Source organism: Podarcis vaucheri (genome assembly GCF_965113315.1).
Source record: "Podarcis vaucheri genome assembly, chromosome: Z".
Taxonomy (NCBI): Eukaryota; Metazoa; Chordata; class Lepidosauria; order Squamata; family Lacertidae; genus Podarcis; species Podarcis vaucheri.
Window position 1 is genome coordinate 12,582,000 of NC_138758.1, and position 13,415 is coordinate 12,595,414.

A 13,415-nucleotide genomic window follows, 5' to 3' on the forward strand; every position below is an offset into this window, starting at 1 on the left:
CCTGATTGGAAGGGATCCAAATGGTCCGTATCCTCCAGGCGTGCCTGGAGATGTTCAGCAACCACGCGCTCAATCACCTTGCCCAAGAATGGAAGATTTGAGACTGGGCGATAGTTGGCCATACTGGCCAGGTCTAAAGATGTTTTTTTAAGAAGCGGTTTAATGACCACCTCTTTCAGCGGATCTGGGAATGTTCCCTCACAGAGGGAAGCATTCACCACCCCGCAGAGCCCATCGCCCAGCCCTTCCCGGCTTGCTTTTATTAGCCAGGATGGGCAAGGATCAAGGAGACAGGTAGTTGGTTTCACGCGTCCAAGCAGCCTGTCCACATCCTCGGGGGTAACGGATTGAAATTGATTCCATGCAACTTGACCAGACAGAGCTCTAGCACTCTCCCGCCCCAGCCCTGCTCCCATGGTGGTGTCTAGCTCCTTCCGAATATGAGTGATTTTATCTGCAAAAAACTTTGCAAAATCATTGCAGGAGATCTTGCGGTCTTCACAAGGCCCCGGTGGTAAAGGTGGTTCCGTTAAATTGTGAACCACCTGAAAGAGTCTCCTGCTACTATTTTCTGCATATGCAATAGACGCGGTGAAGAAAGTCTTCTTCGCAGTCGCTATCGCCACTTGGTAGGCTCGAAGTTGAGCTCTAACCTGTGTAACCTGTGTCAGATTCGGAGTGAGTTTTCTGCCACCGACACTCTAGCTGTCTCAGCGATTGTTTCATCGCCCTCAGCTCTGAAGAAAACCACGAGGCTGTCCGGGCTCCATGCAATCAGAGAGGGCGCTTCGGAGCCAGACAGTCAATAGCCCTAGTTAACTCCGCATTCCAGCGGGCCACCAGGGAATCAGCTGAAAGGCCATCAACATGGGATAAAGCATCCCCTACCACTCTCTGGAAACCATTTGGATCCATTAAGTGGTGGGGGCGGACCATCCAAATTGGTCCCACCTCCCTGCAGAGGGGAAGGGTCGCGGAGAAGTCCAGTTGCACCAGGAAGTGATCTGACCATGGCACTTCTTTCGTTTCACTTTTACTTAGTGGCAGATCACCCATGTCACTAGAGGTGAACACCAGGTCTAAGGCATGTCCATGACTATGAGTTGGGCCAAACTTATTCAGGGACAGCCCCATGGAGGCCATGCTTTCCACGAAGTCCCGAGCAGCCCCTTGTAAGGTCGTGTCAGCATGGATGTTAAAATCCCCTAGGACAACCAAACTAGGTGTCACCAGGAGAAAATCCGCCACAACCTGAAGCAGCTCAGACAGGGAATCCTTGGTGCAGCGGGGAGGTCGGTACACCAAAAGGAATCCTGTACTGCCCCTATTGCCCAACTTCCAAAACATGCACTCAGAAAACTGGATCTTCCCAGTAGGACGCCCTGGTGCAGGCTAGTGACTTCCTAAAAATCACTGCAACCCCCCTCCCCACCCACATGACCTGGGTTGCTGTGCATAAGAGAAACCTGGTGGGCAAGCAGCGGCAAGGACAGGCCCATCTGCTTCATCCAACCAGGTCTCTGTCACACATGCCAGGTCAAATCCTCCATCCACAATCAGGTCGTGGATGGCAGTGGTTTTATTCATCACTGACCTAGCACTACACAGCAACACCTTCAGGTCATGTGGGTTTCCCCTGTTGATTCCAGTATCCATCCAGTCAAGGCCAGACCCGGAGGCAGGGATAGTCTTCAAACAACGACTAAACCTGCCTCCTCGGTAATGACATGGTCTGGTCTTAGTGTAACTCCGCCTCCTGCCCATGATCACCGAGATCGGATGTCCCAGTGCTTCCCCCCCCCCCCCGTGAAACTTGTCCCAGCCATCGTGTTGGCTGGGCCCCCACTCCCAGGCAGCCCTGATCCTGCCCCTTAAAAACAAAACACAAACTATACAAAACCAATAAAACAACAACAACAAAAAGGAACAGAACAATTAAACTAAAATTAATCCCCAACCAAATATCCATCCCACCCAACCAGCCCCAACAAAGGAAAAAGGGGGGGGGAATAAAAATTTAAATTGCCACCGACTGCTTGAGGACATTTTAAAGCACATATTGATCTAGGTCAATATTGTCTGCACTTTTTAGCAGCAGCTCTCCAGGGTCATGGGGGATGTCTCCAGCCGTACTAGGAGATGCTTGGGTTTGAACCCAGGACCTGCAAGCCAGACTAGTGTTCTAGCACTGAGCCGCAGCCCTTTGAAGCTGTTGAAGCCTTGTCTTGTCTGTTCTCTATGTGTTTCAGGATTAAGATCTGACAACAGGCTGAAGCTTCTGAGCCCTAGCCTAAATTAAGACCTGCAGTACTTTCTGCTCAAGCAGAAGGAGCTGTCCAAGGTGCTAGAGGTCTTTTTAAAATAATAATAATAATATTGTTTTAGCTGGAGATGCCAAAGACTGAATAGAGAGCTTCTACATGGAAAGCATAGGGACGCGGGTGGCGCTGTGGGTAAAAGCCTCAGCGCCTAGGGATTGCCGATCGAAAGGTCGGCGGTTCGAATCCCCGCGGCGGGGTGCGCTCCCGTTGTTCGGTCCCAGCGCCTGCCAACCTAGCAGTTCGAAAGCACCCCCGGGTGCAAGTAGATAAATAGGTACCGCTTACCAGCGGGAAGGTAAACGGCGTTCCGTGTGCTGCGCTGGCTCGCCCGATGCAGCTTTGTCACGCTGGCCACGTGACCCGGAAGTGTCTCCGGACAGCGCTGGCCCCCGGCCTATAGATGTGAGATGGGCGCACAAACCCCAGAGTCTGTCAAGACTGGCCCGCTCGGGCAGGGGTACCTTTACCTTTACCTTTACATGGAAAGCATGCACTCTACCCCTGAGCAATGTCCTTTGACCATCAATTATCAGGCTGCATTCAAGCTAAAACAATATACAAGCTATCAGACCTTAAGGAATGTTATTAAATGGCTGTATATAGAAACTCCAACACTGCCTGTTCTGAGGTTATTTTAAAATGCTGCAACCTTTCCATTTTGATGATGCTCAAACATCTATTAATACTACAGCTAATTAGTCAGTGGATCCCATCAAAAAATTCCCTATGAAATGCTTGGAAATTGCTGAGGGTGTTCACAAAGCGCTTAATGATTTTGCTCCCTGTTGTTTCAGAATTGCAGTGGTCTTTTTAAGCTCTCCTCCCCCACTCTTTCTTACTGCTTCCTCCATTCCCATGTATTGAATCTCCACTCCTTTCAAGTGCCTTGACAGCCTCTTTTAGCAGCTTGGGACTTTTGTCTTCTGAGGATGAGAAGGCAGAGCCTCTTCTCACCCTCCACTACCTCCACAGACCACCTGAAACTCACTGGTGGTCTATAGGCCCACACTTTGGGAACCCCTGACTTAAGTGAGCAAAATGAAGATACGGCTTTTAAAATGAGTGAGGTGTCCCTGAGTTATTTAAACCAGAGAGGATCTAGCAGAGGGAGGGAGTTTGGAGGGCTTTTGTTCAAATCTGGCAGGTTGCAGACTAAAGTGCCAATTTCATGCTTGAGTTTCTCTCTCTCCCCCCCCCCCGCCCCAAAATAAAAAAAACAACCCTTCTGCATAATGTTTAGCTTCCCAGGCAATCTGCTCAAATAAAGGCTGCATCATGGCTCAACGTCTACACAAATTTTGGCTTTGTGAACTGAGCTCAGAAATGAAGCAGCAAACAAATACTGGGTCGCAAATGTAATCACGTCTCTTTTTGTCCTGCACTTTATTGAAAATAGCTCTTGCTATTCTGTCGCAATCCCCACCCCCAGAGGCAGCATAGAACGAGGATTTCAAAAGCATCTCCCCTCCAAAGAACCCAGACAAATGGAACAGCAACAACATGTGGAGTCTTCTCAATTATGCAGCTATTAGTATTACAGGGAGGGGAAATCTGATGCCTTGTCAGACTTCAGCTCCCATCATCCTTGACCATTGGCCATGCTGGCTAGGGCTGCTGGGAGTTGGAGTCCCGTAACATCTGGTGGGCTGTAGGTTTCCCACCCATGTCATTTTGCTTCCTTCTGTCTTACATAATGCCATTTCTAGGAATGGCGGAGTTGCCAACATACTGAAAAAAGTCTTCCCTGAATCCACATTTGATGCTCCATTGCTCTGCCACCCTTTTCTTAACCTTTCAGTTTTGAATAAGAAGGATGCTCGTAAAATGCCCCCCTCCTAGAGAAGAAAACAAGAACAAAAACAGAACTGCAGCAGCAGCAGCATACTCTTGCACCCAACAGAGGCTAGTCCATTAGGGTGAATGGGGCACTGACCAACCATACTCAACTTGTTCTCAACCATCTCCCTGCTTTCTTTCTGACAAGTTCAAGGACTGTCAGCTTTCCACCTCCTTAGTCTCAGTGTCGTCGCTACAGAACTCATAAGGGAGGAGGATGGAGATGAAAAATTAGTCAGCTCAGCCTGCCAATGGCTCTACGTCCACCATTACATCCACCACTGTTTCCATCTGATGTCCAAAGAGCAAATGGTAGCAGCAAATGAATCTCTCTCTCTCTCTGTCTCTCTCTCTCTCTCTCTCTCTCTCTCTCTGGTATTCCACAGATAATGTTCTATCTCTAGTCATCACATACCTAAGCTCTTCAGGCTCTGTAGAACACATAGCTTGCCATGGGGCATGATGTAGTCATAATTGCTGATCACTTACAATAGGTCAGTGGGATTCATTCCTGCATAAATGTATACAGGAGTGGAGACTTGCTGTGTCTTCCATGTTGAGGTGTAGACTGTAAGTCCCTCAGGATAGGGAGCTGCTATCTTTTGTTGCTTTATTTTAATAGCACAATAAATGTATTGGTGGTGGTGGTTGAGTAAATGCACTGTCATACTTATTATAATTATTTATTATTAGCATGTTAACAACTGCTTTGGCCACACCTTCATGACCTCTTTGCCCTGCTGCCACATAGCCACTACCCCTTTAGATCCAAAGATCACTGCTTTGCATTCAGAAGGTGCTAGGTTCCATCACTGGTTTCTGAGGTTAAAAGGAGCAGATAATGATAGGTTTAGTGCTCCTTGAGGGTTCTGCATTGCGGTGTAGAATTCAGTTCCATCTACTTTGCAAGTCCATTTCTGCAAATGGCTAACCACAGCATAGAAATGAGGGGCAGAAAAATATCTATGTTAGATAACCAGCATGCAGATCATTAGAGAGTCGCTCTGTGTTTTGCTTCATGCAAGTGGAACTAAAGCATGCAAAATCGATGGGATCTGCAGGTACACTAGGGTTAAACAGTGGGATCAAATGCTGCCATGGTTATCCTACCCTAAAAATAGCCTTGTAAATGTGATGTCTTCAGTTTGTGCTGGGATGTTTTTAGAATTCCACCAGATTCAGACAGACAGAGAAGCCCACAAAGCCCATTGTTATAGTGCAGTTCTCCAGCCAGGCAATTTGTACCCCAAAAATGCCTATACTGGGGTAAAGCATGCATGAAAATGCATATGAATTAGGGAAACCTGCTTTGCAAAAAAAGAGTATATTAGGCAAAAGTGTTGCAAAAATATATATATTAGGAGAAATTCATATTGACATGCTGATAAATTTTCATAAGGATTTCAGAAACTGATGTTAAAATATGAAAACCTAAATTTAAAACTTGAGAAGCTGAGTGAAGTCAAAACTGGCAGATTCACACATTCCTAGGCTCAGCCTATCTGGACCTATTCCTACTTCTTCCCATGTCATCCTTAGCAAATATTCCTCTCTGTTCCAGTACAAGCAACTGCAGCACAGAGGAGAGAGATCTTCTGTGCATTCTAAATAATGTACTGTCCTTCACTGCACTGTCAAAAGGACAATCCACTCTGCTGAGAAATTCCCTGTACTGGAAATACTAAAATAAAATAAAAATGATTAGTGTCCTTAAAAAAATAATCCTCTGAAATAAATATTACAGTGTTAAGTGAATAAAAATGGAAAGCATTTCTAAGGAGCAATAATTATTAAGGAGATGAGCCTGTTGAGGCCAGAATTTATTTAAAGAATATTTTATTGCTGTTTGCTCCATCACGACTTACCAAAACTGCTTATTTAATAACCTGTTTATGAGCTTCCCGTTCTGACCACATGTCAAATGGAGATGAAAAATGCATTGATGCTGTTGGGCAGCGGGGAGAGGGGAGAGGGGAGAGGGGAGGGAGGGTTTTACCTGAATTACATGGAAGCAGTAGGGAAGGGCAGCAGACAGAGAGTTGCTCCACATTTTTTTCATGCAAACAGCACTAAAGCATATGTAGAATTGATGGGAATTTTGTGTACAGTGCAAGGGAGAGATCAAATACCACAATGGTTATTCTGCCTTAAAAATAACCTTGTAAATTTTCATAAGTACCTGCTGGCTTTTCCCCATGTTCTTCACATTCTAAACTTAAAAGTCCATTTGCTTTTTATTTGCATGCATGCATTCTGATCAGCATCTAAGTAAACCAGATGTGTTCCCTGCAGCAATCACAGTCTTCTATTTATACTTTATATTATAAAACAACCATCTGAGAGAATCCTCTTCCTTACAGTTTGGTATGTATGCGTGGTAGATGAGGCCCAAATATTGTTGCCAGATCTAAAGAGGTTTGCAGTGCAATCCCATGCAGGTCTACTTAGAGGTAATTCCTGTTGAGTTAAAAGGGATGTATCCCTAGGTAGGTAAGGTTGTCTGGCTAGTTGAAGTTGGCAGTTCCAAACATTTGAAGGCCACCAGATTCAGGAAGGCTATTGTGTAAGACTGCACCTTAAGGAGAGAAAGGGGCAAGGAACAGGGTAGGCAACTCAAGCAGAAGAACCACTCACCCACAGTGCCTCCATGGTTCAAGCTCAGCTTGCTTTTGCTCAGATCCATGGAACTACCCAAGAGCCTCTTCCTACTTGGGTCCATTGTTAGAAGCAAGACTTTTACTCTGCTGTGTGCATTCAGAAACACCCCTCATTGTAGAATTATAAGACCATCAACCATTTCTACAAATAATTTTTGAGTGCTTCAACTGTAAATTCTCAGGACCAAGCCTGGACTCTTGGGCATACATAACATGCATTCTTACCATTAAACTAGTGCCATTGGATGACAAAGAGCCATGGGTTGCAAAAGTTGCAGATGATAGTGCTTACTCGCCTCCAACACATGAACACTTAAACGTTTCCCCCCACTCTATTTGCCCATGTTTATTTGTTTACAATGTTGAAAAATCCTCTTTCTTTCATGTATATTTTTAGCAAAAGATCTAACAGTTCTCTTCAATCTTGGGGAAGAACCAAATGAAGTATTCTATGTGCTTTTATATCTTCATTTCAGCTACTGAGGCTGCTCTTAACATTTTTATCTTCATTTAAAGTGTGTTCTTTATTTCTTCAGTGTGTCTGGTGGTGATCGACTCTTTATCCAAATGCACCTGCCCTTTTCTTAATATCCACATGCCCTTTTTGCTTTGTACTCATTCACAGTGTGTAACCACTCCAGAATAAAACCTCTTCTTACCAGTTTTATATTTTTGCATCTGTGTTTCATGAGGATGAGAAAGGATGTGTTTTAGTTTCTCTTTCCTAAGGTATTCTTTTGATTCTATGTCAATAAGCTATTGTGAATAATATTTTTTCCCTTCTAAAATTATTTTAGCAGACTTCAGAAATTCTAAATATTATGATTTGTGGAAATAATGAATGCTCTGGGATCTGGTACTTGGGAATGCAGCATCGTATATTTACTGCAAAGGTTGTAGTCTCTATCCCTTGCAATTATTCCTCCATGAATCTTGGGCAGTTAAATATATCATTACTAGGAAATGGTTGGTTTCCAAGTACAATGAAGATTATAGCTGTAAAGGGTGTTTCAGATGGCACAAAACAGATTTTCAAAAACAGATGCATAGAATGAGGTCTTCATAGATATCAAATGCTAAGGGCTCATAAGTCCCAGTTGTCTGTTTTGAAACATAAAATTGTGTTGTTGTTTTTTTGCTTTATTAAATGTAAAATTAGCAATAGAAGAATTCTAGTGACCCAAGTTTATGAGTCACTCCATTCTAAATCTGGATTTTCTTCTTGGCCTGAAAGCAAAGCAAACAGCAATCATCTTTGCAACTTGCCTTGTTAGTGAAGATGATTGTGACTTGCTTGCTATAAAAGCATCACTGAAACTTCTTCGTGTTTCTCATGCACTGTCATCCATCCTTGCCCATCCCTGATTTGTAACAGCTTTGTTCTTTTGTCTCTTAGTCTGTTCGCAGTTTTCCAGGGGAGTGTATGCCATCTTTGGATTCTACGACCAGATGTCGATGAACACGCTGACGTCTTTCTGTGGGGCGCTGCACACATCTTTCATCACTCCCAGTTTCCCAACTGATGCTGATGTGCAATTTGTCATTCAAATGCGCCCAGCTCTGAAGGGAGCCATCTTGAGCCTCCTGACTTACTACAACTGGGAGAAGTTCGTGTACCTCTATGACACAGAAAGAGGTAAGACAATCCCTTTGAACTCACTGCACTTTCCTCTTTCTGCTCCTACACACAAGGTATTTTATCTAACAGAATTTGTACACTGCTTAATCATCATGATAGCTAAGCAGTTTCTTTCCTGGATCAGAGCTAGCGTGGTATTATGTTGTACTAGGATTCATATCCAGGGTTTAAATTCCCACTTGGCCATGAAGATCACTGGGCAACCTTGGGAGAATCATTGGCTCTCAGTCTAACCCACCTCACAGATTTGGGTGGGGATTAAATTAGCCAGGGGAGAACACCATGTGCACCAAGCTGAGCTCCCTGTAGAGAAAAGTGGGGTATAAATGTGATAAAGAATGCAAAGAATAAATAAATAACAGATATATGTTGATAACAGGCAGCTCCCTAGCCAGATCTGGCCTAGGTTGCATCAGCATGCCAAAGCTAACTATCAGCTGTCAAAATAAGCCACCTTTGGGGCTGAGTATTCTTAGTCCTCTTCCTTAGTTCTCATTGCGGCTCTGTGATATGGGGAGGTGAAACCTAGATGTTAGTACTTAAGATGCTAAATACAAGAAGCAGTGTAAATTTATTTTTACTAAGCAAATATTAGCAAGGTCCAATAATAATAGCATTTTTAAAAAGCAGTGTAATTGAGCCATGATTGCAACCCATCACAATGTTATGCTAAGCCTGGTTCTCACAAATAGCAAATGAGGTAGTGACACTGTGTCTGGATTATACCACTTCAGGCTGCATAGCGAAGGGGCAGCTCATTTAACCGAATAATCCCAATTACCAAAAGAGAAAAAGAAATAATCACAGAGAAACCTGTGCAAAGAACCTGGGATGTCAAGAGGGAGAGATGCTAGCTTCCCCTTCTTAGAAATCCAGCTGGAGTTTATATCTCTATGCTCTTCCTTATCTCAAACTAATTGCTTTCTGCACACAAAGGATGGGCAGAGAAGTACATTTTGGACCAGAGTCTGTATTACAGGTGCCCATTCAAAAGCCCGTTCCGTCCCATTTCTGCATTATTCAATGAGGTGGAATTGCTCCCCTATGAGGAAAGGGTAGGGTTTTTTAGTTTAGAGAAAGGACAGGTAAGAGGCGACTTGATGGAGGTGTATAGAATTATGCATATCACGAAGAAAGTGGATAGAGACAGGAAATTATTCCTCTCTCGTAATGCTACAACTTGTGGGCAAGCAGTGAAGCTGAATGTTGGACGATTTAGGAGAGGCAGTAGAAAGTACTTCTTCACACTGCTATCACACAAGAGTCAGTGGTGGTCACCAACTTGGATGACTTTAAAAGAGAATTAGATAAATTCATGGAGCACAAGGTTACCAATGGTTCCTGGTCACAATGTCTATTTTCCACTTCCACTGTTGGCAGCAGTGGGGAGAGTGCTGTGATGCTCAGGTTTTTCTGGCAGGCTTCCCATGAGCATCTGATTGGCCACTGTAAGAATCTGATGCTGGTCCAGATGAGGCTGTGGTCTGATCCAGCAGGGCTCTTCTCATGTTTTCTTTATGTAATGTATTTGTATGCATGTGGATACACACACAAACACATATATATACACACATACATATGTACAGTTTGTGTACTGTGTGTGTGCGCGCGCGAGCGCACATGTGTGCATGTGTCTCCATGTGAAAATCCATACTTAAATACATGTTTGAATCCATATGAAATTTCATATTTAAATACATGTTTCCATATGCATTGCACATTTCTAAGCATACCTTATCCTAAAATATACATTTTATATTCAAGTTTATTTTTATATCTAAAAATGTGATTGTTGTATTGTGTGTCTTAACTGCGGGTGCTTATATTTCCATGTATGTGTAACTGGTTTTTATACCTGTAAGCTGTTTAGAAGTCCATTTTGGCTTTCAGTGGTATACACAGTGCTTTTTTCCCCCTTAAAAAAATGTTTAGAGGGTACTCTCATTTTCCTACTCATATTGAAATACTTCCCCTCAATGAGATCAAACTTAGATTCACAAAATGTTTAGGGGTATGTGTACCCCTGCATACCCCCAGAATAAAAGGCACTGGGTATACATAAAATAATAATAAAAATTAAATAAATAATTCTTACACACTTTGGCACAATTTGATTAGGCGAAAATTGTTTCACAAAATTTGGAGAAAACCTGAGTGATATTCTGATCTATTTATTAGTCCAGGAGCTTGGTTTACTGAAAAGCATGGACCAAACAAAAACAAAAGCTACCCTCTATTCCTACTCTATACTGATTTAGAGTTCTGCTGCCTCTTTATATAAGGCCAAAGTGACAATTTGGGTACCACCATCAAGAAGCAAAGAGTTGAGTTTCGATAGAGTGAAGCTTTTCAGCTTTGGGGTTTCTTGTGGGCTTATAAAGTCTGTGCAAAGCTGATTAAAAAAAGCCTTTGGGTGGGGGCTAAAATGACCTGCACATCACTCTTTTATCATGGGGGGGGTGCTGTATTCTATTCTGCACAGCAGTTTTATCATCCACAAGTCAGTGGTGGTAGGCGTGGCCAGAGGCAAAAGTTGTTGGAGCAATAACAGTAAATTTTACTTTTGCAGAGTAGGCTAGTTTCTACCTGTAGTCACATGCCCCCTTATATCCACCATCCAGGCAAACAAGAGGCAATATCAGAATTTAATGACATATTCCATCCAGGCAAAAACATTTGAGGAGAATGCAAAGCAGGACTGGTGAGAGGTGTGTGGCCTGAGGAGTCACAAGACCACATTTTGCTCCGAGGCCTGAGATTTCCCATCCATTGTATATGGTGGGGAGCAGGGAGGAATAATCCTATCACTTGCTTTGTATGCACTTTTAGTACAGTTTATGTTAAATTTTGGGGCGCGAGTGGAGCTGTGGGTTAAACCACAGAGCCTAGGACTTGCCGATCAGAAAGTCGTGATTCGAATCCCCACAACGGGATGAGCTCCCATTGCTCGGTCCCTGCTCCTGCCAACCTAGCAGTTCAAAAGCACGCCAAAGTGCAAGTAGATAAATAGGTACCGCTCCAGCGAGAAGGTAAACAGCATTTCCGTGTGCTGCTTTGGTTCGCCAGAAGCAGCTTAGTCATGCTGGCCACATGACCCGGAAGCTGTACGCCGGCTCCTTCGGCCAATAAAGCGAGATGAGCGCCGCAGCCCCAGAGTCGGTCATGACTGGACCTAATGGTCAGGGGTCCCTTTACCTTTATGTTAAATTTAGCAGAGCTCTTGAGGAACTAAAAGACATCTCAAAGCCAGGTTCTCTAAAACAAATTGCTGAGATACACACTCATACAAATATAAAGTTCACTGTAGTGCTTTTTCCCAACCTTTTGCTAAAAATGAGGTGCTAGTACTCATATCTTGATAACAATGATTGAGAGAAAGACAAGGGTACAGTATACCACTGGGCACCATCACACACACACAAATACTGCTCTTATCTATTCCAAGACAGTATGGCGAACTCCAAAATTAGTTGCTGCTTGGAAACCGCAGGCTAGGTATTCAAATAGCTTTGACTACCCACAGATTTCAGATAGGGGGAAAACTGGCTTGGAGCTCCTCCGCTTTTTCTTTTAGCTGGGGAAGAGAACTTGGTCTGATTTTGTAAATATCTATAAAAATATAATTGCCTTACAGTTTCACCAAAAAAAGCAAAGACAGTTTGTGTTTTGGGCAGATACAACCGCAGTCAGAACATCTGTTTCATCTTTTTTGTGCTGTTAATGCCCTGTGAGGATATCTTTCCCAGACTAAGAAATTAAAGAAGTGTTGTAATTACTGCCCGAGGTCTTTATGTCCATAAAATGTAATAGAGATGCTTAGGCCCCAATACACACACACACACACATTCATATGCACAGCTCAGTTGCTAGCAGTTGTTTGGGAAGTGTGCCCTGATTCACTTTGTAATATAGGCCTATCAGCACATCCTCATGCACAGGTGGGTGGCAGTGGACATGGCTCACAGGTAATGCACATGCTTTCTATGCAAGTGGTTCCAGGTTCAATCTCCAGGAAAACATCTGTTAAAATGTTTAGGTGGTAGGTGATGGGAAAAGCCTCAGCCTTAGACTCAGAAGAATCACTGTCACAGTACACAAAACTGGACTAGATATGATATAAGACAACTTCCTATTTCCCTAGTGGTGTGTATTTTAATTGACCTGTAGTTGTAGACCTGTAGACTGGCTACAGCAGAGAGTGTGCTGTCATCTAAAACTGTACTCTCTCAGTCAAGGAAGGCAGAAATCTTGCTCCACCTAAACTTTACTCTGCTACTAGGGTATGCCAGTGGCAGAACAGAGGGAGCTACGTACATTCTTGCTCCATGGTTGATGAATGACCAAAGGATGCCGCAATGGACCCCCAACCCATGCAAACCTCTTTGTCTCTACCACGTCCCACCTTGAAAATGCCCTTGCACAGTGTAACTTTTGCAGAAGGTCCATAGCACATGTTCTGCATGCAGAAAGTCCCAGTTGTGACCACTGGTATCTAGGGTTGCCACCTTTGGTCGGGCAAAAAAGGGAAAGATCAGGCAAAATAAAGGACAGGTTGGGGGGGGACTGGGGCGGGGGGCACACACATTCTCATGACACCCAATTCCTGCCTCCCGGCTTCCTCACCACCCTGGTCCCGCTCTTCCCCTCGACTCATGTAGACGGACAGGGTCCAAGGGTAGATAGCCAGCTCCGATAGGCAACTTGAGCTGCAACTCCTAACTCTCTCCTTTGCTGGCATTGGAAGATACACGAGTGGGAAGGAGGAGGAGGGATGAGGGAGGAGAAGTCAGGTCAGGGTGGTGGAGGGGGCCAAGCAGTGGCAGACCCACACCATGCTAGACCAATGGGCAGCAGCTGGCTGAGGAGGAGAACCAGTGAGAGGGAAGGAAGGAGGAGGGAGGGAGGGAGGGGGAGGAGGTCACTCCTTACCCCTTCTCTCTTGTGCTGGACCAGGCTTCTCAT

The 13,415-nt window shown here is 44.2% G+C and overlaps 1 protein-coding gene across 3 annotated transcripts in view; it reads left to right on the forward strand.

Moving 5' to 3' along the window:
• GRIA3 (glutamate ionotropic receptor AMPA type subunit 3) overlaps nt 1–13,415 on the forward strand; it is a 209,648-nt gene that overhangs the window by 45,074 nt on the left and 151,159 nt on the right. For all 3 annotated transcript variants that reach the window (XM_082207234.1, XM_082207233.1, XM_082207235.1), the window contains exon 3: nt 8,211–8,450. In XM_082207234.1, the coding sequence (XP_082063360.1) occupies nt 8,211–8,450 (240 nt within the window). The remainder of the gene's footprint in view (nt 1–8,210; nt 8,451–13,415) is intronic.